The sequence below is a fragment of the Microtus ochrogaster genome, unplaced genomic scaffold (genome assembly GCF_000317375.1).
Source record: "Microtus ochrogaster isolate Prairie Vole_2 unplaced genomic scaffold, MicOch1.0 UNK15, whole genome shotgun sequence".
In the NCBI taxonomy this organism is placed as follows: domain Eukaryota; kingdom Metazoa; phylum Chordata; class Mammalia; order Rodentia; family Cricetidae; genus Microtus; species Microtus ochrogaster.
The window spans coordinates 968,859-992,013 of record NW_004949113.1 but is presented as its reverse complement, the minus strand read 5'-3'; the positions used below and the strand labels follow the sequence as shown (position 1 = coordinate 992,013).

Genomic DNA, 23,155 nt, shown 5'->3' with positions numbered 1-23,155 from the left:
ATGGTTGTGAGCCACCATGTGGTTGCTGGGAATTGAACTCAGGACCTTTGGAAGAGCAGGCAATGCTCTTAACCACTGAGCCATCTCTCCAGCCCCCTGCCTTGAACTATTACAGGCTGTACCAGGAGAGCAGCCAGCTGGGGGCAGGAGCAGCCAGGTCCCAAGGGTGACTGGCTCACACATCATAGATGCTCTTGTTGGGTGGTACTCCCTGGAAGAGGGAATCTAGATCACAGAGAAGGTCCGGGAACCCTTGGGATTCAGTACCTACACTCCAGTAGGCTGGGCTGGTTGAAGACAGGCACTGGGGACAAGAGGTGGGAGGTAGTGTGGCCAAGGGCACTACTACATTGGGAGTGTAGATGGGAAAGTAAAAAGTGGGTAGGTGTCCCCACAGGGAAGCTCTGCACTCCTTACTGGACATTCCCATGGGATCTTGGGAACCCTGAAGTAAGTGGACTGGCCAGGTGCCTTGCTCTGGGGAAAGAGGAGAAGGCCTGATGACTTCCCCTTGGGAAGTCTCCCCCTCTATTCTTGTGGGCCCAGGAAGGGAGCAGAGGGGCCACAGAGGCTTCTCAGTGGAGTTACGGGGGCGCAGTACACATCTCTTCTTCCCCCTTCTATCTGGTACCTGCCCAAGCTGAACTGCTCTGTCTAGCTAGCACAGGCTGCTGGGGCCATGTTGACCATTTCCGGGGGTCCGCTAGCAGGGACTGGATGATGAAACTGTCCCTGGATGGTAGTGGGGGATTGGGTGGCTGGTAAGGCCGGCCCATGGAGCAAGTATGGGCTCAGGTCCTTGATGAAAGCCCTGTTGAGTGCCCCGGGGCTGCCATTGCCACCGGCACAGGGCAGTGTTCTGAAGGCACAGTGCCTCTGCTGGAATCAGACTCACATCCATGGCCCAGAATGCCCTTGCCTGGGGCTTTGCAGGGTCCTTGGGCACCTTACGGAAGCACCAGTTAGAGGAAAGCTTGTAGTAGTAGAAGTCCTCCAGCCTTTGTAGTCGTCCCTGAAGAAGGGGAACACTGTCTGGACCTGACGGATGATCTGGGCCAGCTTCAGCCTGCAGAAAGGGGTGCTGCCTGAACTACCAGGGTGATCATGCCAAGTAGGTGTTGGGGGCTTGTCATGACGCAGGTATCTTTCTTCCTCCTTGGGGGAGACTCTGCCTTTGGAGGCCTCAGATGAGAGGTGTTGCAAGACATCATACAAGAAGGCGGCCCTGTGCTCAAAGGTCTCTCTTTGTAGCCCTGGCTGTCCTGGAACTCACTATGTAGGCCAGGATGGCCTGGAACTCACAGAGATCTGCCTGCCTCTGCCTCCTGAGGTGGGAATAAAGGCGTGTGTCACAACCACTCGACTGGGTAACAGTAATTTAAGTGTGGCCCATGCCTTGGACTTTTTTGCTAGTGTAGGAACGGAATCCAGAACCTCATGCTTTCTAGGCAAGGGCTCAATCACTTTAGTATATCCCCAGTTCTGAGCCACGCTCATACGAAATGTTCATCAACATTGTTTGAGCCTTTTACATATCAGCTCTAGTATTCCTCAATTCCAACAGTCCAGCGAAGGCCTGCATTCAGGATTCATCAGTTTGATGAATCCCTCTCTCCTCAGTTCAAAATAACTTCTGTTTTCCCCTAAGGCTTATGCTAATTTCTTTCTTTTGTGACAGGGTCTCACTAAGTAACATTGGCTTACCTAGGTCTCCCTGTGTAGACCACCAGGCTGGCCTGGAACTCTCAGAGGTCCACTAGTCACTGGCATCCCAGTGCTAGGATTGAAGGTCTGCTACCATACCTGGTTTTTCTTAATTTAAAAAAAAAAATGTTACAGCCTGGTCTACAAGAGCTAGTTCCAGGACTGGAACCAAAAAGCTACAGAGAAACCCTGTCTCGAAAATCCAAAAAAAAAAAAAAAAAAAAATGTTAGGCCGGGCGGTGGTGGCGCACCACCGGGTGGTGGATCTCTGTGAGTCCAAGGCCAGCCTGGTCTACAGAGCTAGTTCCAGGACAGGAACCAAAAGCTACTACGGAGAAACCCTGTCTCAAAAATAAAAAACCAAAAAAAAAAAAACCAAAAAAAAAATGTTAGTATAGTTTCTGTGTACCAGAGCACATGCATTGCGGTCACAGAACAACTTTAAGGACTCCGTTCTCGCCTTCTACCATACCTGATGCAGGCTCTCTCTTGTTCATTTTTTAAAAATCTCTTTCTTTATTTTGTAAGAAGGAACCAGATCTCATTACGGATGGTTGTAAGCCACCATGTGGTTGCTGGAATTGAACTCAGAACCTCTGGGAGAGCAGCCAGTGCTCTTAACCTCTGAACCATCTCTCTAGTCCAGTCTCTCTTGTTCTTTTTTTACTGCTGGTGGTTCTTCTGTCTCTATCTCCCATCCTGCTAGAATAGAGCTAGGTTTACAGATGTGCATTGCCACATTCGACTTTATGAACGTTAATTTCACTTTATTCGTAGAGGTTCTTTGCCTGCATGTGTGTCTCCTGCATGTGTGTCTCTGTACCATTTGCATGCTTGGTGCCCATAGGAGAGGGCTTAAATCCCCTGGAGCTGGAGATAAGGATGGCTGTGAGCCTTCGTGTTGGTTTTGGGGATGGAACTGGACTCATTTGGAAGAGCAGCCAGTGATCTTAACCACTAAGTCATCTCTCAAGCCCCATATCCATTTTCTAGGATTGAACGTGGGTTCTTAAGCTTTTTAGGTTAGCACTATGCCATATCCCTGGTTCTTTTACCTCTTTTAAAATATTTTCTTGTTTATTTCACTATGTAACCCTGGCTCACGACCTTAAACTCAGAGATCTATCTGCTTCTGTCTCCTGAAATATGCTTTTCCTGTGTGTGTGTATGTCTACAGAGGCCAGAGGCCTTGGATCCACTGGAGCCGAGGTTGTGCACCATCTGACATGGTTGCTGAGAACTGAACTTGGGGTCCTCTGGAAAGAAGCAAGTGCTCTGAAACCATTTATCCAGTCCCCAACTTCACTGTGTTGAGGCACCAGGTCTTCTGTGATCCCTACTGACCTCCAACTCACTATGCAGCTGAGAATGGCCCTGAAGTTCTGATCCTTCAACCTCTTGAGTGCCAGGACAATGGGCATACACCACTTCATCCTGTTTATTCGGTGCTGAGGAGGAACCCCAGGGCGTCATGTATGGTAAGCACTCTACCGACTGAGATACATCCACAGCCCAATCAACGTATTTTCTGTATGTGTGCAAGCATGTAAAGCTCTGGCTGGTCTAGAGCCAGCCTCCCTTCTGCTCGGTCAGCTTCCTAAGCGCTGGGATTATGGATGTGCATTTGAGGGTAGTCTGGGCTACACAGCGTGACTGTCAAAACTTACAGAGGTAAGGATGTATCTCAAACCCTAGAGGGCATGCACAAGTCCCTGGATTCAATTCCAAGCAACAACGCATTAACATAAAGCTGGAGCATTGAGCTTAGGTGTTAGTGGCCCAGGACAGGAAGGAGAGCCAATCACAGGTCACGATCACTCTGAACTTGGGATATCCTCCAGAGGGACCTAGACCAACAATACTCAGTTCTGTGCACTGCCTGGGGGTGGAGCTCCAACTTCTTGACCTCAAGTGTCATTCACCTTTGAATTCCTCTCGCTGAAGAGGAAGCACTCCATTTTTGTAAGGATTCCCTGGGCCCAGCCTGTAGTCTGTCCCCACGTTCCCATTTCCTCAGTTTGGAAACACCTCCCCCCACCCCCCCACCCCCCCCAGCAGCAGGCAGGGAGCTGGCCACAGTCACTTGATTGAGTCAGGACTCCAGATCCAAGGGTCCTGCTTATCGGCCTAGGACTCTATCACCATTGCCATCTGTGTCCTTTTTTCCCTCCTCAAAAGGCACCCCTTCCCCTCTGCCTATAGCCGTTTAATTGCAAAAGCCAAGTCGTTTGTGGGAGACCACAAAGCAGTGACCCTTTCATTTCCCAGCTCTGGGTAAAAAAAAGATAATAACCGTACCTCTCACCAGAAGAAACATGCTTACGGCCACACCCCTCTGAGACCTCTGTGTTTCCTGCCCTCAAACCGTGGATAGCCCTAAAAGGTTTAAAAGCATTTCTGCCAGATAACTCAGGGTCACCCATCTTGGCCTCTGTTATTTCAGAGGCAAAGCGACTTGCATCATGTCACACAGTAGTCTGACAGACTGCTAGGACACTACGGGGCAGAAGGAGGAGAAAGCTGGCACTTTCTCTACTGGCGTGAGCAGCTGGGACACTAGAATGCACCGAAACCCCAGGATACTAGCACTTGCCCTTATCCTGAACAGGAAAAGCGCTCCATCGGGTGGGCGTTCCCTAAGCGCAGGACGAAGAGAAAGTGGCGAGGAAACCTTCCTTCGTCCCTCTGTGCAGAGGATGGAAAATGGTCGAATTTGAGCCCGGGTCTTGGTCCCTCACGGTTAACACCTGGGCTCGCTCGCGCGGATTCTTTAAATGATTGGAAGGAAAGCCAGGGACTCGCACCAGCAAGGGCGGGGTTGGGCCGAGGCCCGGTCACGTGACCGGACCAGACCCGAGTGGGCTCGGGGCCCCCACCCCACCGGGGGGCGTCCCCCACAACGCGTGGTCGACCCTCATTGGCCCATGATGCAACCAATAGAAATCGGCCATCTGGGATCCCAGCGTTCCGAGCCACAGCCTAACTTGCTGAGCCAACTAGGACGCAATGAGAAGGGACAGCTGTGGGTCTAAGCCAGTCAAAAGGGCCGGGGGGCGGGCTCAGCGGCCGGGTCAGGTTGGTGTGAGAGGTGGGTGCATATAAATCGGAGCCGCGGCGGCAGCGTCCGTCAGTACCGCAGAGCCGCTGCCCGACGGTCGTTTTAAAGGGCCCGTACGCCGCCGCCCCCTCGGCCCGCCATGCTCCTTTCGGTGCCGCTCCTGCTCAGCCTCTTCGGCTTGGCGGCCGCAGAGCCTGCCATCTATTTCAAAGAGCAGTTCTTGGACGGAGGTAAGGTCTGGACCCACCTCGAGGCTGCCTCAGCGGCGGCTGGGCCCAGAGCCCATGGCTGCCTCGCCGTGTGTAAATGTAATTACGGTTCAGAGGGCCAACACTGTGGCCCCGGGGGGACTAGAGCCGCGGGCGGTTCCTGTTGTGCGTCCTTGGGGGCCGTGGAAGGCACAGCAGTTTCCCGCGCCCGGAGTTAGGGTTCCTCCGAGGACCTGAAGCCGGCTCGAGGTGTCAAGTTCGAGGTTGGGATGGGAATCCCCCTCCCCGCCCCCACCTGCTGGTGACTTCGGACAGACGTTGGGTATGGGGGCGGGGGTCAGTGGACCGGCTGATCTGACTCTATGCCGCCCCCCCACTAGATGACTGGACCAACCGCTGGGTCGAATCCAAACACAAGTCCGATTTTGGCAAATTTGTCCTCAGTTCTGGCAAATTCTACGGGGACCAGGAGAAAGATAAAGGTAAGAGGCAGGGAGTGGGTGTTCGGATTGAAGACGATTTCCTGGAGGAAGCTGTAGTCAGCGCTCAGAGCTTGGACATTTCCCAGGAACCCGGGAGCCAAGGACAGGTGGGGGAAGGAAGGGGAGGTCATCAGTGTCCTTCGAGGGCTGGGGTACTCGGGGTCCGCCTGAACGACACTCCCATCCCACAGGGCTGCAGACGAGCCAAGATGCCCGATTTTACGCGCTGTCCGCTAGATTCGAACCCTTCAGCAACAAGGGCCAGACACTGGTGGTCCAGTTCACGGTGAAGCATGAGCAGAATATCGACTGTGGGGGCGGTTACGTGAAGCTGTTTCCGGGTAGTTTGGACCAGAAGGACATGCACGGAGACTCGGAATACAACATCATGTTTGGTGAGGGGGAGGGCAGCCAGTGCTGTCCTCTGCCTGTTGGACAGTGGGTGTAGACTGACCCCTTTATACTCAGAAAACTGGTTTTCACAGCCATAGAAAGCACATGAATGAGGGTCTTTTTTTTCCCTGAAGGGATAACTAAAGGGTTAATCTATTTTAGTTGTAGATTTTTGTTGTTCATTTGATTATTTTTAGATGTTTCCAAATCTTAGAAATTAAGCCGATGACTTAATCTAAATCCCTGGAGACCCTTTTGAGTGCGTTCGTGTTTATGCATGTATGTCTGGGCACCCTAGTGTGAAGGTCGGAGGGCAACTTCAGAAGTCTCTTCTGTCATTTGGATTCTGGCATTTGAATTCAGGCTGCCATGCCAGGCTTGGTGGAAATCACTGATTTACCTCTAAGCCGCTTTGCCGGTCTTAGAATGGTAATCTTTTCAGATTTGTCCTGAGTGTTAAGAATCAGGTCTTTGACCCTGAAGTGGTGGCACATGCCTTTAATCCTAGTCCTGGGTGTAGCGAAGGCAGGTGCATCTTTGTGGGTTCCAAGACAGGGATATGTAAAGAGAAGCTGTCTTAGAAAAAGAATATAGAATCGGGTCTTTATTCCTGGCTAGATATATATACTGGTGCACACATGTGATTCCAGCATTTAGACCACTGAGGTAGATTAATAGTGTGTCCTCTGTCAGAAACAAAATGAACTGGAGAGATGATTCAGTGATTCCAGAGAACACAGGTTCAGCTCCCAGTACTCAAATGGTAGCTTTGGGATCCTTTATCTTGGTGGGTGGCAGGTGTCCAGTTCCTGCTTCTGACCTCTGAGGCTCCTGCATATGCATGGTGCACCTACATGCACGTGGAAGTTAATAAGTAGGCGAGGCTAGATCTTTCACAGAGAGGGCTAGAGCCTGCCTTAGTAAGCAGCCTGTATTTGCTGCTCGTGTAGGTCCAGACATCTGCGGTCCTGGCACCAAGAAGGTTCATGTCATCTTTAACTACAAGGGCAAGAATGTGCTGATCAACAAGGACATCCGGTGTAAGGTGTGCCGGGGTAGTCATTTAAGTGGCTGTTGTGGGAGGCCCAGGCAGTAGCCTGGTGGGAGGGGCTGCTCACCACCTTCCCTCTTCAGGATGATGAATTCACACACCTGTACACGCTGATTGTGCGGCCAGACAACACGTATGAGGTGAAAATTGACAACAGCCAGGTGGAGTCAGGCTCCTTGGAGGATGATTGGGACTTTCTGCCACCCAAGAAGATAAAGGACCCTAATGCCGCCAAGCCAGAAGACTGGGATGAACGAGCCAAGATTGATGACCCCACAGATTCTAAACCTGAGGTTGGTGCTCTGACAGTGGCTCTTCCGCCATCATAGAGTGGAGGACCCCTGGGCCCACTCTGACCTCCGTGTGTATTCCTAGGACTGGGACAAGCCTGAGCACATCCCTGACCCTGATGCTAAGAAGCCTGAGGACTGGGATGAAGAGATGGATGGGGAGTGGGAACCACCAGTAATTCAGAATCCTGAGTACAAGGTAAGCTCGAGTGGTGGGTGTGGCTCACTGGTCGGATACTTGCCTGTGCACTGTAATTAATATTGCACTGCAGAAACAAAACAAGACGGGCATTGGGGTTCTCTGCAGGGCTGTTGCTTGAACTGAAGAATATGTCCACCTGTATTCACCTGGTTCTCCTCTGCAGGGCGAGTGGAAGCCACGTCAGATTGATAACCCAGATTACAAGGGTACTTGGATACACCCGGAAATTGACAACCCTGAATATTCCCCGGATGCCAACATCTATGCCTATGATAGTTTTGGTGTCCTGGGCCTTGATCTCTGGCAGGTGAGACACAGGAAAGACAAAGGTTGTTGGCAAAGCTCCCGTTGTAGGATCATACTGGTAGTTCTGGAGGGAAGACCCACCTCAAAGTGTCCAGACTCCAAAGCGCTGCATTTTATGAGGCGTTTCTTGTGATGCCTTTTTCTTTATAGCACAGGAGAAAGTTGGGGTTTTGGGGACAGGGATGGGTTGGGTTTCCAGATAGGGTTTCTCTGTGTGGCCCCAGCTGTACTGGAACTCGCTCTGTAGAGCAGGCTGGCTTCAAACTTAGATCTGTCTGCCTGCCCTCCAAATCCTGGGATTAAAGGTTTGCACTACCACCACCTTGGTAAGAAAGTTGGTCTTATTATTACTAATAGGTTTTATTTTGTGTTTATGTGGGTGCACATACAGAGGTCAGAGGAAAGCTAGAAGGTGATTCTCTTCATCATGTGTCCATCCTAGGAATCAACTCTGCAGCTATTGCCTTTATTAGGAGGTGTCTGGCCCCACTGAGCACCTAAGTCAGCAGTGCAGGTCACTAGGGCAGAGGTTTATGTCCTAAGAGCATGGCTTTTGAACTGCAGTATCCCTTTTTTTCTTTTAAGAGTTTTGAGGCAGGGTGGTCTTGGTATGTATCCTTGGGTGTCTTGGAGTTCACCCCGTAGTGCAGTCTGGCCTGGAGGTCTTTCTTCCTTGCCTTGCCACTGCACCAACATACCTGCCATGCCCCCTCCCCCACCGCCATCCCCCTTTTTTGGCAGCATTTCACTATGTAGCACTTGGCTGGCTTGGAACTCCATAAGGAGTCTAGCCTCTACCTCCTCAGTGCTAGGATTAAAGGCATGTCCTGCCACACACCTTGCTGCCTCACATGGTAGAAATAGAACGAACAGCCCTGTTCAGAGCCAGGGCTGTCAGAAGTCACTGTTGACCATCTGTCTTTTCATTCTTCCCCAGGTCAAGTCTGGCACAATCTTTGACAACTTTCTCATCACCAATGATGAGGCCTATGCAGAGGAGTTTGGCAATGAGACATGGGGTGTCACCAAGGTTGGCTGGGGTTCCTGTCTTACTAGGGGTCAGCTGCGGGGACTGGGAGGCAGGTGAGAGCCAGGTACTAAAAGGTGTGGTCCATCCCCACAGGCTGCAGAAAAGCAGATGAAGGACAAGCAGGATGAGGAACAGAGGCTGAAGGAAGAAGAGGAGGACAAGAAACGCAAAGAGGAGGAAGAGGCTGAGGACAAAGAGGATGAGGATGACAGAGATGAAGATGAAGAAGATGAGGATGAGAAGGAGGAAGATGAGGATGCCACTGCCCAGGCCAAGGATGAGCTGTAGAGGCCATACCACCTGCCTCCAGGGCTGGACTGAGGCCTGAACACCCCGCTGCAGAGCTGGCTGCTCCCAATAATGTCTCTATGAGACTCAGGAACTTTTCATTTTTTTTTTCCAGGCAGGTTCAGATCTGGGGTGGATTCTGATTTTGCTCCCTGCCCCCCCCCCCTTTTTTTTTACTGGTGTTTGTCCTAATTCTCCTTCAGCCCTCAACTGGCTTCTCGTTCTGAATCAACATCTTTTTCTTCTGTCCCTTTCTCTCCAACCCTTGGTCACTACCCTCCAACTCCAGAAAAAGGGGTGTGGAGGAAAAAGTCCTAGGCTTGAGATTGCATCTGCTCTCCTTCCTGGATCACAGAGGAGGGCAAGAGAAAAGGGGGTGGTGTCTCCCCTGCCCCCAGCACTGAGGAAGAATGGGGGTCTTCTCATCCCCTTTCTCCCTTGCCCCCAGGACTGGGCCGCTTGTGGGGCAGCCAGTTCTAGCACAGCTCACACTGAGAGTGTAAGAACTACAAACAAAATTTCTATTAAATTAAGTTTTGTGTCTTCCCTACCGTGTTTCCTTCTCTGGGAGGATGTACGTCAGGGAATCAAGTGGCTTTTCAGGGTGCAGGTGGCTCAGGCTTGAGCTATTGAAGTTGGCCGGATCCCACAAAATTACATTGGTGCATATATATCTGTATCATGTAATCTCAAGCAGGAGAGCAGCTGTCAGATTTGATTTTGTTTTCTAGACAGGATTCCTCCATGTAGCTTTGGAGCCTGTCCTGGAACTCATTCTGTAGACCAGGCTGGCCTCGAACTCACAGAGATCTGACTGCCTCTGCTTGCCAAGTGCCAGGATTAAAGAAAGGCGTGTGCCACCACTGACCGCTAGCAGCAAGTTTTGATGTTTGAAGTCCTAGTAAGTCCCTTGTCCTGGCAGCAGATGTGTGATGAACAGACTGATTGCTAACTGAGCTTAGTGACTACTGGGCAGACACTTGAACCTTAATCTTAACTATCTATTGTTAGGAATGGGCTGGAGCTAGGCATGGTGGCGCGCACCTTTAATCCCAGCACTTGGGAGGCAGAGACAGGCGGGTCTCAGAGTTTGAGGCCAGCCTGGTCTACAGAGCGAGTTCCAGTACAGCCAGGGCTACACAAAGAACCCTGTCTCAAAGAGTAGGCTGGATCTCTTAGTCCACTTTTTGATAACTGCTACATAGGATAGATAGTTGAGCTGTTTCAAACCTTGCATTATTGGAGTGAATGCTGGTAAATCATAGTCAAGGAACTAAATTCAGAGAGTGACTGGTTTAGCCCAAGGGCCCATGTTTCTACGACTGAGCTGATAGGGGTTGGTTATGTTCTGTTGGAGATGGTTTACCAAGCATGCTCTGGGTGCCTGCCTACCACAAGGGGAAAGGGGACTGAAAGGATTAGGATCCCCACTGTTGGGTCACAGGCTTGCCATTTAAAGGTGGAAGGTGGACAGGATGCCTGTGATCTTAGAAACTGATCTTGCCTTGCCAATTTTGAAAGAGTCTGCACTCAAGTGGCTGGAGAGAGGCAGGCCTTTGGGAACTGCCTGGTCACTAGTGTGGCGAGAAGCATTTGGCAAAGCAGTGAGTGGTCAGTTCTGCCTGGGAGGATGTTGATGCTTGTGTTCTCTTTATGAGAGCCTTGGCCTAGCTTCACTTCAGCCCCTTAAATCACCTTTGATGTGCTGCCCCCCTTCCAAGGCTGATGTTTTCACCACCTATTAGTTATGTGGTGGTGACTTAGGCTTCTTGAAATACCCCTTACCTCCCAGAAAAACGTGGGTGCAAGCAAGGGAAATCTATGGAGGAGAGAATTGTATTTAACGTAAAGGAGGCTTGGCTGGGCAGTGGTGGTGCACGCCTTTAATCCCAGCATTCGGGAGGCAGAGGCAGGCGGATCTCTGGGAGTTCAAGGCCAACCTGGTCTACAAGAACTAGTTCCTGAACAGGCACCAAAGCTACAGAGAAACCCTGTCTTAAAAAAAGAAAACAAAAAAGAGCCTTGGAAAAAAAAATTCTTTTTAATGTTAAATATTTTGAGGTGTTGAATGGATTGCCAGTCATTGAAATATCACAAAGAGGTAGGACACCCATGAACTAGAGTTTGTTCTAAAAATGAATAAGATAGCCCTTGGAAATGGAGCCACATGATACCTAGTTTCTTATATTTGGTTATCAGCCTAGTCATTGACAGTTGAGTGGTGGTGGCGCTCGCCTTTAATCCCAGAGGCAGGCGGATCTCTGAGTTCGACGCCAGCCTGGTCCACAAGAGGTAGTTCCGGGACAGGCTCCAAAGCTACAGAGAAACCCTGATTCAAAAGAACTTAAAAATTTATATGTTTGAGATTTGTGGTAACTTCATTTGCTTTCTGCTAAACTACTTTTAGTTCGATCAGATCTGAATTAGGGCAACTAAACCTAAAGCAAAAACCATAAAAACTGGTAGTGAGTGGAAGCTGGTGCCTTAGAAGCCATTTTGAGGGCATATGACATCACTATTGACAAACATGACTTCATCCGGACAACGATGCTTGCCCCGGCTAAAGCGCAACTGGTTTGCGCATGCCTAAGGAAGGGAAGTGCTACCACGCATGCTCTAGAGGTAGAGGCGGGTTCACAGACGGGTCACATAGCTGATATGCGCGCGCTTCTCACTTGCCCCGGAAGCGCTTGGAGCACGGCGCAACTGGGCGCTAAGATGGCGGCGGCGTGAGTTGCATGTTATACGAGGATCCCGGGGCTGCCGCATTGCTCCGGCCCCGCCATGGCCGTCGTCATCACACTTAAAACGTTGCAGCAGCAGACCTTCAAGATACGCATGGAGCCTGAGGAGACGGTGCGGGCCGGAGCCCGGGTGGCGGGAGCGACCGGGTGCCGGGGTGGGTGGGGGCAGGGAGGCCTGGGACCAACGGGAGGGGCGGGGAGGACGTGCGGCCGGGCCCTGCTGCCCTCCCCCAGCGGCCCGACCTCCTCGGATCCCCCCCGATCGGCCCTGCCCTGCCCCGGCAGCTCGGGCGCCATTCCCTGCCTGGACCCAGGGCGAGTCCCCAGGCCCGCTCCGGTGTCAGCTGCCGGCTCCGCGTCCCAGCCTGCAAGCTGCTCGGGTGGCCCAGTTTGGCATCAGTGGCCAAGAGGTGCCAACTGGTGACGACAATGTTGATGATAATAAATGGTCTTAATCTTAATAGTTTTGGTGGTCCGTGTTTGTTGGCCGTTTATTCTTTCCCAGTGTCATCTTACTGAATCTGCAAAATAGCATTGTCCCTCGGGGATTCATGACTTTCTCCTTTTGACAACCTCAGAGTTAAGGAACTTTGCCATGGTCACAGCAATGGCAGAGACAGGGTTAAAATTTTTTCTGTTTCATGTAACAGACAGCAGCCTAAACATGCTGCATGAACTTTTGTTTGCTTTTGCTTTTTGAGAGTGGAGTCTTGTAATTCAGTGTGACTTTGAACTTTCTGGGCCTCAAGTGATCTGTATTGACTTAGCCTCCCAAGGAGGTGCTACTTCTGGGGACACCTCCCCTGAACCTTCAAATATACTATAAAGCTACAGGTACACCCTAAGTGAAGTCTAGGCATTATGGTCATGTCTATGATCTCTGAACATTAAGGCCAAGATGGGGTTTGTTTTGAGTTCCAGTCCAGTCTGAGCTACGTAGTTCTAGGCCAGCTTGGAGTACAGAATAAGAAGGACCGTTATAAAAATGGAAGGGAAAAGGATGTCTCAGTAGTTACAGAGCAGAGGCCAGTGGTGGGTCTACCCTTTCATTTCCCTTCTCAACCACACGGCATCTGAAATACAAATTTGCTTTTCTTCTCACATCAGTGTCTTCACATGAGAACAGTGACTGACTTGTGTTTTGAACAGGGTTTGGGGATGGAGCTCTGGTAGAGCATTTAGTATATACAGGCCCTGGGGTCCATCCCTAAACCACCACCATCACACCTACGTGTGAACATACACACAGACACACACTGGGCAGCTTCAGTGTCTGGCCTATAACAGATTGCTGTCAGCTGACCAGAATGAATCGGAATCTTGTATGATTGAGAGCAAAGCTTTTTCCCTAGAGTAAAAGGGTCAGGAAAGGAGTCTTTATTGTATTTGAGACAGCTTCATTATGTAGCTCTGGCTAGCCTGGAACTCAGTCTCTCCCCCGTGTTGGGGTTAAATGTGTGCACCACCATGCCTAGACTTCACTGAGGGTATCTGAGTGCTGGTGCTACTTGTGACCACACACACACACACTATTAGTCTTGTTTATAATACCTTACTCCTTATTCCAGGTGAAGGTGCTGAAGGAAAAGATAGAAGCTGAGAAGGGTAGAGAAGCTTTCCCTGTGGCCGGACAGAAGCTCATATATGCTGGCAAGATCTTGAGTGATGATGTCCCCATCAAGGAATACCATATAGATGAGAAGAACTTTGTGGTTGTCATGGTGACCAAGGTGGGTAGATTAGCTGGGATGCTGGCAAAGAGCTTGTGTGTCCAGGAGAGATTAGCCACAGGCAGGGTGGGGCTGTGATGGGGCAGGATGTTGAGGCTTGATAGGGATGCTGCTGCCTGATCCCTTCTTGTCACAGACCAAGACTGGCCAGGGGACTCCAGCACCCCCAGAGGTCTCACCTACTGCTGCCTCGGAATCCTCCACACCTTTCCCTCCGGCCCCGGCATCAGGGATGTCCCATCCTCCACCTCCCAGCAGTGAGGACAAGAGCCCATCAGAAGATTCAGCCACCACAACATCTCCAGAATCCATTTCTGGGTAAGGAAGGGACAGTAGCCTTACCTGTCCCGTCTTCTGCACCTTCCAGTGTGGTCCCATGCACTTGCGGGGAGGGCAAGCCACCAGAAGCCCGGGTCCGATTTCTCTCTCTTGAATTTGCAGCTCTGTTCCTTCTTCAGGTAGCAGCGGGCGAGAGGAAGACGCAGCTTCCACATTAGGTGGGTGGGTGGTCCTCAGGGCAGAGGTGACTGGGGGCCCCAGCCATCAGCCTTTGACAGCCTTGTCTGGGTATGGGAGGGCCTGGGAGCTGCCCTTCTGTGCTCCTGGTGACCCCAGCCCTGCTGCTCCCTCTCCACAGTGACTGGCTCTGAGTATGAGACGATGCTGACCGAGATCATGTCCATGGGCTACGAGCGGGAACGGGTTGTGGCCGCGCTGAGGGCCAGCTACAACAACCCCCACAGAGCTGTGGAGTACTTGCTGACGGTGAGGGAGTCTCCAGGTCTCAACAGGAATGGAAGTGGAACCTCCCCATAGGCTCTTGGGTCCTTCTGTTGCCACTGGAGGCTTCCCAAAGAGGCAGGACAGAGAGCATGGAGGGCGGGGATGAGGCCTTCCTGTCTCCTATCAGGCTGATAATTTGGGAGGGGGAAGTGGCTCTGTTGGAGAGAACTAAAGAGCAGGATCCCTGACAGGGAATTCCCGGAAGCCCCGAGCCCGAACATGGTTCTGTCCAGGAGAGCCAGGTACCAGAACAGCCGGCCACAGAAACAGGTGAGCAGGATGAACAGTGTGCATGTGGGCATCTACAGTCTAGCTCAGGAGCCCTGCAGGGGTCTCACCACACCTCTTCCTGCCACTAACAGTGGAGAACCCCCTGGAGTTTCTGCGGGACCAGCCCCAGTTTCAGAACATGCGGCAAGTGATTCAGCAGAACCCAGCACTGCTCCCTGCACTGCTCCAGCAGCTGGGCCAGGAGAACCCTCAGCTCTTGCAGGTGCGTTCCAGGGTGAGGGAACTGAGACAGATGCCTTTTCTAGTTCTTTAGGGGAACACCCAGGGACATAGCTTTGCTCTGAGAAAGCAGAACTAGCACAGGTCCAGTCCCTTGCTGTCTGATGACCTACAAGGTCATGTGTAGTTGGACTTCAATGAGGTACGGATGCTGTTGACATCCCCCTGCAGAAGAGGTCAGGCCCAGAGCACCAGAGCAGCCTGCCTGCCTCCTGCCATACATCTGGGTCCTAGACTCTGGCCACAGTATTTTTTGTTTGTTTTTTGTTTTTCAAATGGGGTTTCTCTGTAGCTTTAGAGCCTGTTCTGAAACTTACTCTGTAGCTCTGTAGACCAGGCTGGCCTCGAACTCTAGAGATCCACCTGCCTCTGCCTCCCCAGTGCTGGGCTTAAAGGCGTGCGCCACCACCAACCAGCTCAGCAGTCTTCTTGAGCTCTTGCTGTACCGTAGCTCCTCTCCCTGCTTCTCAGTCTTGTCTTTTTCCTGATCTGACCTGAACCTGTGTCATCACACCAGAACCTCTGGACCGCTCTTGGCTGAACTATGAGAGGACTTCCTGGACCTCTGAGTTTTCAGGCCCGCTTGTTTGTTTCTGCCCTGAGCCTCGGACAGCCTCCTGGGGACTGTCTCTGCTTCTACCCCAGTGGCAGCCACTTTGCCCACCCAGTGTCCTGTTTCTTTCTCTCGTGTCTCCTCATTCTACACAGTGCCCCTGGTGACTGTCCACCAAGAGGCTAAATTGTCAGATGTCTGCAGAAGCAAAGGGTTACATCAGAACCTTTAGATTTCCAAGTACAGTGTATTTAACAGACTCAGGCTGAGTGTGGTAGTGTAGTCCAGCACTTAGGCTGAGGTAGGAGGAAAACTGGACTTGAAATCAGCTCCTTGAAATAGTAAAATCATCTCAAAAAAGAAAGAAAAAAGATAAAGGTTGCACAGGTTGAGAGTGTGCCTCAGTAGGGAGTTGCTAGTACTTAGCAGGTTGAGGCCTGGGTCCACTCGCAATGTGATAGAGGCACCCAAGCTGCACTCCCCCGTGTCTTCCCAGACTCTCTGTGCTGCTCATGCCACAGAGCTCTTCTGGGACTTGCCATCCCTCTAGATCCACCCAGGGCATTTTCACTTGGTGCTTGTTTTAGCCCGAGGCAAGCTCCCCTCTTCTGCGAGACTGTTGATCCCTCCCAAAAGCCCTCAATAACTTAACTAGCATATCTGCAGCTACTTGGTTTGAACTTTTGTTTTTATTTAGTCTCACTGTATAGGTTAGGCCGGCTTCAAACTCATGGTGATCCTCTTGCTTCAGCCTCCCGAGGGCTGGGATTACAGGTATGAACCATCATGCGTAGCTTTGGTACATTTACCTCGTTTGTTTTATTGAGACATTTAATTGAGACACTACATAGCCCTGGCTAGCTTCAAATTCCTCTGTAGACCAAGCCAGCCTCAAACTCAGATCCTGCTGCCTCTGCCTCCCAAGTGCCAGTGTTAAAGGTGTGTGCCACCATGCCCGTCTCCCCAGCTTGGCACCTTAGCCCTACCTTGACAGTTTATTTCTATGATTCCATGACTGTTGGCCAGAGTAGGCACCTTCAGAGTGTTTGACAGTGTGTGTAAGCAGGGCTGTGATGGGACCTGGGCATACGCGGCAAGGACTGTGAACTGTCACCCTTCTCCTCACAGCAAATTAGCCGTCACCAGGAGCAGTTCATCCAGATGTTGAATGAGCCCCCGGGGGAGCTGCCGGATGTCTCTGATGTAGAGGGCGAGGTTGGTGCCATAGGGGAGGAGGCCCCACAGATGAACTATATCCAGGTGACGCCGCAGGAGAAGGAAGCTATAGAAAGGGTAAGAGGCCTGGCTGAAGAGCCACTCATGGTGGGCAGCCCCATACCTCCCTCCTTCTTACCCTGCCCATCTTCCCACAGCTGAAGGCACTGGGCTTCCCAGAGAGCCTGGTGATCCAGGCTTACTTCGCGTGTGAAAAAAATGAGAACTTGGCTGCCAACTTCCTCCTGAGTCAGAACTTTGATGATGAGTGACGCTGGGAGGCTGGAGTGCCCCCACCCCACTCCACAAAAGTTTTATAAAAGAGAAAGTGTGTATATATATATATACACACACACATATATATATTCATGTTTATTTAAGAGGAAGAAAAAAATCAAAAACCATTTAAAGAAAAAGAAAAACCACCACCTAGCCCAGATTCCCACCTTCCTAAAGTGGCCCCTATTCCCATCTCAGTCCGACAAGACCTGGGCCAGACAGCTGTCCCCATCCTCTTAACAGAGCCCAGCCTGCTCAAAGTTGCTGGCAAGACCAGGAGGCGACAGATGGGCCCCTCTTGGCCTCTGTCCCAGCTCCCTGCAGCCAGATGGAGAGGCGCCTGCCTGCTTCCCCATCCCTGAAGCATCCCCAAGGACAACCCACCTCCCTCCTCCATGATGAGGGGAAGCTGGAGCCCTAAACTTTTATCCTCCATTGGAGTGGCCCAAATCTTTCCATCTGGAGTGAGTTCATTAGAAGCCCAAGGCCTTCTCCCAAGACTGGCCTTGGCCTCCAGCCTGGAGAAGAAGGTAACATCAGTTCTGAAGGCCAAGGCTACCCCTGCCCCAGGACAGAACCACATCTCTGATAAAGGTTTTAAAGTGAATAAAGTTTTAAAAGTGAGCCCTAATAATGGTGCCTGCCTCCTGGAGCTTCTCACAGCAGCCTATGAATCTGTGAGCTAGCTGGGGCACAGGTGACGTGGCATGCCGAGCTGTGGGGAAGACGCCTGTGAGCCTCACAGATGGGGGCCCCAGCATCTTTTCCCTCTGGAAACTTGGGCCCCTGCCCCAGCTCAGCCCTGGAAGGGCTGCTGCTCCCTCTATCATGCAGTCTGTTTGGCTGTACTCCCCCCGGTAATTGGCTAATTACTGGAGATTAATGTTGGTAAACAGAAGCCTCCTTCTCCACCGCCATCTGCTCCTTCATTATTTGCCCATCCATTCCCCCTTCTATATCCCTGAAGCCCCAGTTCATGGCATGGACTAGCGTCCAGGTGTGAACACAGCCCAGTGGAGCATTCTCCCACCCCAGGTGTTGTGGAATGAGCCGGGGGCCCAGGAAGTCACAACTTGAGGGAGAATGTATAGAACAGAGCTGTCAGCAGCAGGCTTTATTGGGAAAGGGGCTTTCAGGAACTGGGCTCCCCAGACACTTCTGGGTCCTGGGCTTCGGCAGAGGCCATTGCAGCAGCTCGTGCCTCCTTCTTCTGCCGCTGTTTCTCCTCCTTGAGGCGCTTGCGCTGCTGCTTGTCTAGGTCCTGTAACAGTTCCTGGAAGCGGGCACTCCTTGGGTCCACATGGTAACCCAGGCGCTCCTGGGCCTCAGCCTGTAGCCGGGCCCTCCGCTCCTTATCAGCCTGAGCTTTCTCCCAGCGTTCCCGCTTCTGCTGTCGCCAGTTCTCAATCATTTGTGGCATCTTGGCCATGCACTCTGAGATGTGCTGCTCCCTGCAGAGGAAAGCAGGCAGTAAGGGGCAGACCAAGTCTACCCTGGATTCCACCTACCTGTCTACTAAACCATCCTCCTGCCCGTGGCATGGCTGTGTCTGCCAGGTCCAAATTCGGGCACAGAAACAACTAGATGAATGTTTTCTTCCAGCCCTGTGAATTTCTTAGTTATACTCATATCTCAGTCTTAAGACAGTAAAACTGAAAGAATCAAGCCTTAAAACAGGAAAGGACTATCCATCCAGCTAGGGTGGGACAGATGGGGAACCAGCGCTGTTCTACACTGACAGTGTGACTCTGGACAGCTGACCTGGCTTCTCCAGGCCTCAGTTTCATCTGGACAAAGGGCGATCTTGACCTTTCAAAGTTGAGAGGACAGGTTAAATACCAGGAACACATTTCACTTGCCTTGGACCCTGCACCAGAAGTGGCATCATCCAGATGTCTATGACTTCCTCCATTTCCCCTGCAGATCTGATTGCGCACATGTTCCTCCTTTGCTGACGGCCCTGGACTTCGGGACCCAGCACCACTCTCATCTCCACTACCCAGCCACACTGACCTAGTGCCTCAGGGCATACGTTAGGCATTTTTTAAAAATTTATTTATTATGCATACAGTATTCTTCATGTATGCCTGCAGGCCAGAAGAGGGCACCAGATCTCCTAACACCATGTAGTTGCTGGGAATTGAACTCAGAACCTTTGGAAGAGCAGGCAGTGCTCTTAACTGCTGAGCCATTTTTCTCCAGCCCCTAAGCATTTTTTTTTAATTAATTTCTTTTTTGCTTTTTTGAGACAGGGTTTCTCTGTACAGTCCTGGCTGCCCTGGAACTCACTCTGTAGTATAGAGGCTGACCTTGATCTCACCTGCCCCTGACTCCTAGTATTGGGATTAAAGGCCTGTACTGCTACCGGCCTGAAATTTTTTCAAAGATAGGCTCTTACTATATAGATGAGGCTGGTCTACATAGATGACTCCAGATGGCTAAGATTACAGGTGTGCTTTCCTCATGATAAATAAAGGGTCTCACTGATAGGTGTGAGGGTTGTCCTCAGACCTCACACCCTGCCTCTGGACCACGCCTTCTCCAAAGTTACAGTCGTGTCACTAGGCTTGGCTCAACCTCAGGACCTTTGCACCACCTGTTCTTCTGGGAACTCGAGATTTTCCCAGTAACTATAACTGGTTATATGGGGCTTTGCTTAAACATACAAGGGCTAGCAAACTCAGAAGTTCTCCTGCATGCCTACCCCCCTCCCCTTTTCTTGGGATAAAAAAACCTTGTAACCTTGGCTATTCTGGAACTCATTCTAGACCAGGCTGGCTTCGAACTCACTGAGATCCGCCTGCCTCTTCTTCCCGAATGCTAGCGTTAAGGGTGTGCACTACTACTGCTTGGCCCCAGCATGCACTTTTTTCCCTCCAAGACTATTTCTCTGTAGCTTTAGAGCCTGTCCTGGAACTAGCTCTTGTAGACCAGGCTGGTCTCGAACTCAGAGATCCACCTGCCTCTGTCTCCCGAGTGCTGGGCTTGCACCATCATTACCGGGCTCCAGCATGCACTCTTAACCGTGTTTTGTCCTTCTGAGAGCCCCTTGTCATGTGAAATTCTTGTCTGTTTTGTTTCCCATTGTGTGGATCCTCCGATTCTTGCACAGAATGTTAGTAAAGATAAAATAGTTGAGGCTGGGCCTGGTACAGGCCTGTAATCTCAGATACACGGAAGGTAAAGGTAGATGGATTCTAGATTCAGTGCCAGTCTGGAAACATAACGAGTTATGGTTAACACTGAGACCTTATGTATATATAAGGCAAGCTAGTGATACAGCTCAGTAGTAAAGGAAGGGGGTAAGTAACACAAGAACTGCAGCTGAGTGACTACAAGAATTTACCTAGCAGTTGTGGGGGGGGGCGGGGTTGGTTTGGTTTTTCGAGACAGGGTTTCTCTGTAGCTTTGGCGCTTTCTGGAACTCGCGCTGTAGACCAGGCTGGCCTCGAACTCACAGAGATCCACCTGTCTCTGTCTCCCAACTGCTGGAATTAAAGGAGTGTGCCACCACCGCCCGGCCAGAAGTTTTGTTTTTCAGCCAGGTGAACATGTATATTAACCCTACACCACAAGGGCTCCGCATGCCTCCAACGGAGAACTCGTGGTTTCGGGGCCGTGGGTTACCTGCCCCCATAACGCACCTGGCACGACGCTTTGCCTCCTCGGCCTGCTGCTGCGTGCGCAGCGACTCCTGCATGGTCGCTAAACTCGGGTACCATTCTCGCTCCTCCGCCTCCAACTCGCGCAGCTGCTCCGGGGACGGCCACAGGGAGGCGGGGGCCACCCCGGACTTGGCGCCGTACCGCGCGAACTGCTTGGCCGCGTATCGCGGCCCTAGTTGCCATCGTGGGCTCAGCGGGTTCTCTGGGTCTGGCCAATGGGGCTCGGGGTGGCGGCGCGGGGGTGGCGGCGCACGGTAGTTACAGGACCTGGGCCCCACAGCCACGGAGAACCCCAGGAGACGGCGCGCCTTCATGGCGGACGCCGCCATCTTGGTTGTGGGTCCTCGCGGGCGGCGGGCTGGCTAGAGCGCTGCCTGCGCGGCGGAAACCTCGGGGGCCTCAGGTAAGGGAGGCTAGGAACTAGACTGGAAGACTGTAATCGGTGCCGTAGAGGTGCACATTTAATGCGGGAGGCGGTAGTTGTTAATATATATGACCAGGCGTGGCCATATATTATAAAATATAACATTGATCCCAGCACTCAGGAGGGAGAGGCAGGAGGATCTCTGTGAGTTGAAGGACAGCCTGGTCTATAGAGCTAGTTCCAGGACAGGCTCCAAAACTATAGAGAAACCTTGTCTCAAAACAAAACAAGAGCAAAACTGGCATTCTAGTAATATTTAAGATAATATATTTAAGCTAACATTTTAATTCTTAGTTTTGAAATCTTTTTTTATTTTTTTGATTTTTGAGACAGGGTTTCTCCGTAGCTTTTGGTTCCTGTCCTGGAACTAGCTCTTGTAGACCAGGCTGGCCTAGAACTCACAGAGATCCACCTGCCTCTGCCTCCCGAGTGCTGGGATTAAAGGCGTGCGCCACCACTGCCCGGCTTGAAATCTTTTTTAATTATTTCCATTTTATTTTATATTTTATTTCCCCCACATATGCCTTTTTATCTCTCTAATGTATTAAATATTTCCATCTTAGTATCTAGGTTCATGTTGCCTTTTAAGTCTTTTTGTTTGTTTGTTTGTGTAAGCATTGCAGCTCAGATAGAAAGGGATCCTGGCAGTCGGGAGCCAAGGAATGCTAAGTATTACGGCTTGGATAGAAAGTATTCTGGCAATTGGGAACCAAGCACAGGTGGTCACGGTAGGCAGAGCAGGTTACAGCCCTGCCCCAGGGAAAGGTTTCCCCAATCTAACAGCTCTGCGCCTCAGTCAGGAGAGGGTTCCCCGGCGAAGTTGTTACAGATCTACTCTGGTCCGTCCCCCCCCTCCCCCCGTGTAACAACTGTGCCTAGCGGAAACCCGATTGGAAGTGGGGGAGTATAGTCGTGCTCTGCTGCGGGCAAAAGTTGTTACTTCTCTCGTGCACTCGACTCCTGTAAACGGAGGTCTCACCCAAGCATCGTTCAAGAGGGAAGAGTCCAGGAGAGCGGCTGCCTCTGCTGGGGTCAGAAAACAGCAGCAAACTCAGCGGGTGCAGAGCTTCTTAGAGGCAGAGTTTTTCCAGGGAGATTTTCAGGCTGGGAATTGGTCAGGTTTCAGTCCCTTGAGCTCAGACTGGCTAGATCTCTGCTCAGGGATTGGCACATTTTAAATCTTGGTTTGTTTTCTGCTTAGTTGCTTAGGGGTAGATTTGGCTCTGATTTCAGAGCCAAAGTGTTTCTTTCACTGGCCCTTTTTAGCCTTTTGGCTCTAATTTCAGGGCCAGGACATATTTCTTTCACTGGCACTGATTCTTTGGCCAAAATGTGTTTCTTTAGCTCTGGTTTCAGGGTCAGGGTGTGTTTCTTTGGCTGGCCCTTCCCCATACAGTTTGTTTGTTTTTCGAGACCTGGTTTCTTTGTGTAGGCTTACCTGTCCTGAAATTTGGTCTACAGGTAGACCAGGCTCACCTCGAACTCAGAGATTCTCCTGTCTCTGCCTTCTGTGTGCTGGGACTAAAGGAGTGTGTCACCACTGTCCGGCACATTTTAAATCTTTTTTTTTTAATTACTTTATGTGTGTGTGCCTGCGGCGACCAAATTAATCCTCCAGAGCTGGCCTTCCAGGCAGTTGTCAAGGTGCTTGGGTACAGGGTATTGAACTCAAGTCCTCTGGAAGATCAGGAAGTGCTCTTAACTTCTGAGTCATTTCTTCAACTCCTTGTATTACATCTTGTTTGCTCTTGTGTCTTTTGAGTATTACGATGTAGTGCTGGCTGGCCTGGAACTCACTGTGGACTAGGCTGGCCTCAGACCCACAGAATTCTGCCTGCCTCTGCCTCAGCAGTGCTGAAATGAAAGACCTGAGACACCCCCCCCATGTCCATTTTGCCTTATATCTTAAACATTTAAGACCTACTCTATGGGATTTTAGTTCCATGACTCGGTTGAAGATGTGCTTGTCTAGCACACAAAGCCCTGCCGTTTATCCTTGCACTGTCTAAGCGATACAAAGTTAATCCCGACACTGGAGAGGTAGAGGCAAGAGGATCAGATTCAGGGTCATCCAGGGCTACACAGCTTCGTGTTTCTCACCCTTCCCCTTCCACTTTACTAAGTCTCACATAGCTCAGCCTAGGCTTGGATTCCTATCTGTCCAGTGCTAGGATTACAGGCTTCATTGCATCTAGCAAGATTGACTTTAGGACTAAGGGTTTTTTTTTTTTTTTTTTTT

At 51.1% G+C, this 23,155-nt stretch overlaps 3 protein-coding genes and 1 pseudogene across 5 annotated transcripts; 2 read left to right on the top strand and 2 right to left on the bottom strand.

Annotated features, from left to right (window-relative positions):
• Positions 1-109: 109 nt before the first annotated feature.
• Positions 110-1,211, bottom strand: LOC101993868 (annotated as a pseudogene).
• Positions 1,212-4,826: 3,615 nt separating this feature from the next.
• Calr (calreticulin) lies at positions 4,827-9,561 on the top strand. Its single transcript, XM_005366974.2, has 9 exons — positions 4,827-4,992; positions 5,352-5,453; positions 5,645-5,848; positions 6,797-6,891; positions 6,981-7,190; positions 7,273-7,386; positions 7,553-7,696; positions 8,633-8,725; positions 8,819-9,561. The coding sequence occupies exons 1-9, from the start codon at positions 4,902-4,904 to the stop codon at positions 9,011-9,013; spliced, it is 1,248 nt and encodes a 415-aa protein (XP_005367031.1). The 5' UTR covers positions 4,827-4,901; the 3' UTR covers positions 9,014-9,561.
• Positions 9,562-11,687: 2,126 nt separating this feature from the next.
• On the top strand, positions 11,688-17,840 carry Rad23a (RAD23 homolog A, nucleotide excision repair protein). 3 transcript variants are annotated; one of them, XM_005366971.3, is made up of 9 exons: positions 11,688-11,869; positions 13,326-13,487; positions 13,624-13,805; positions 13,929-13,984; positions 14,125-14,252; positions 14,462-14,540; positions 14,633-14,763; positions 16,462-16,626; positions 17,071-17,840. In XM_005366971.3, exons 1-9 carry the CDS (start codon positions 11,798-11,800, stop codon positions 17,224-17,226), a joined length of 1,131 nt encoding a protein of 376 aa, XP_005367028.1. In that variant the 5' UTR covers positions 11,688-11,797; the 3' UTR covers positions 17,227-17,840. The 3 variants fall into 3 exon arrangements, with proteins under 3 accessions (XP_005367028.1, XP_005367029.1, XP_013209170.1); XM_005366972.3 differs by having other exon boundaries at positions 16,707-17,314; XM_013353716.1 differs by lacking the exon at positions 17,071-17,840 and adding an exon at positions 16,705-16,762 and having other exon boundaries at positions 16,462-16,559.
• Positions 17,841-17,911: 71 nt separating this feature from the next.
• Gadd45gip1 (GADD45G interacting protein 1) lies at positions 17,912-20,981 on the bottom strand. Its single transcript, XM_005366970.2, has 2 exons — positions 20,472-20,981; positions 17,912-18,278 (listed from the first exon to the last, which is right to left on the bottom strand). Exons 1-2 carry the CDS (start codon positions 20,819-20,821, stop codon positions 17,960-17,962), a joined length of 669 nt encoding a protein of 222 aa, XP_005367027.1. The 5' UTR covers positions 20,822-20,981; the 3' UTR covers positions 17,912-17,959.
• Positions 20,982-23,155: the final 2,174 nt, after the last annotated feature.

Excerpts from the sequence above, each read along its gene's own strand:
- Calr (XM_005366974.2), top strand. The coding sequence starts at position 4,902 with ATGCTCCTTTCGGTGCCGCTCCTGCTCAGCCTCTTCGGCTTGGCGGCC. Across the intron at positions 7,387-7,552 it reads TTCAGAATCCTGAGTACAAG|GGCGAGTGGAAGCCACGTCA; the intron begins GTAAGCTCGAGT and ends TCTCCTCTGCAG. Across the intron at positions 7,697-8,632 it reads TGGGCCTTGATCTCTGGCAG|GTCAAGTCTGGCACAATCTT; the intron begins GTGAGACACAGG and ends ATTCTTCCCCAG.
- Rad23a (XM_005366971.3), top strand. The coding sequence starts at position 11,798 with ATGGCCGTCGTCATCACACTTAAAACGTTGCAGCAGCAGACCTTCAAG. Across the intron at positions 14,253-14,461 it reads CTGTGGAGTACTTGCTGACG|GGAATTCCCGGAAGCCCCGA; the intron begins GTGAGGGAGTCT and ends GATCCCTGACAG. Across the intron at positions 14,764-16,461 it reads AGAACCCTCAGCTCTTGCAG|CAAATTAGCCGTCACCAGGA; the intron begins GTGCGTTCCAGG and ends TTCTCCTCACAG.
- Gadd45gip1 (XM_005366970.2), bottom strand. The coding sequence starts at position 20,821 with ATGGCGGCGTCCGCCATGAAGGCGCGCCGTCTCCTGGGGTTCTCCGTG. Across the intron at positions 18,279-20,471 it reads GAGGCAAAGCGTCGTGCCAG|GGAGCAGCACATCTCAGAGT; the intron begins GTGCGTTATGGG and ends TTTCCTCTGCAG.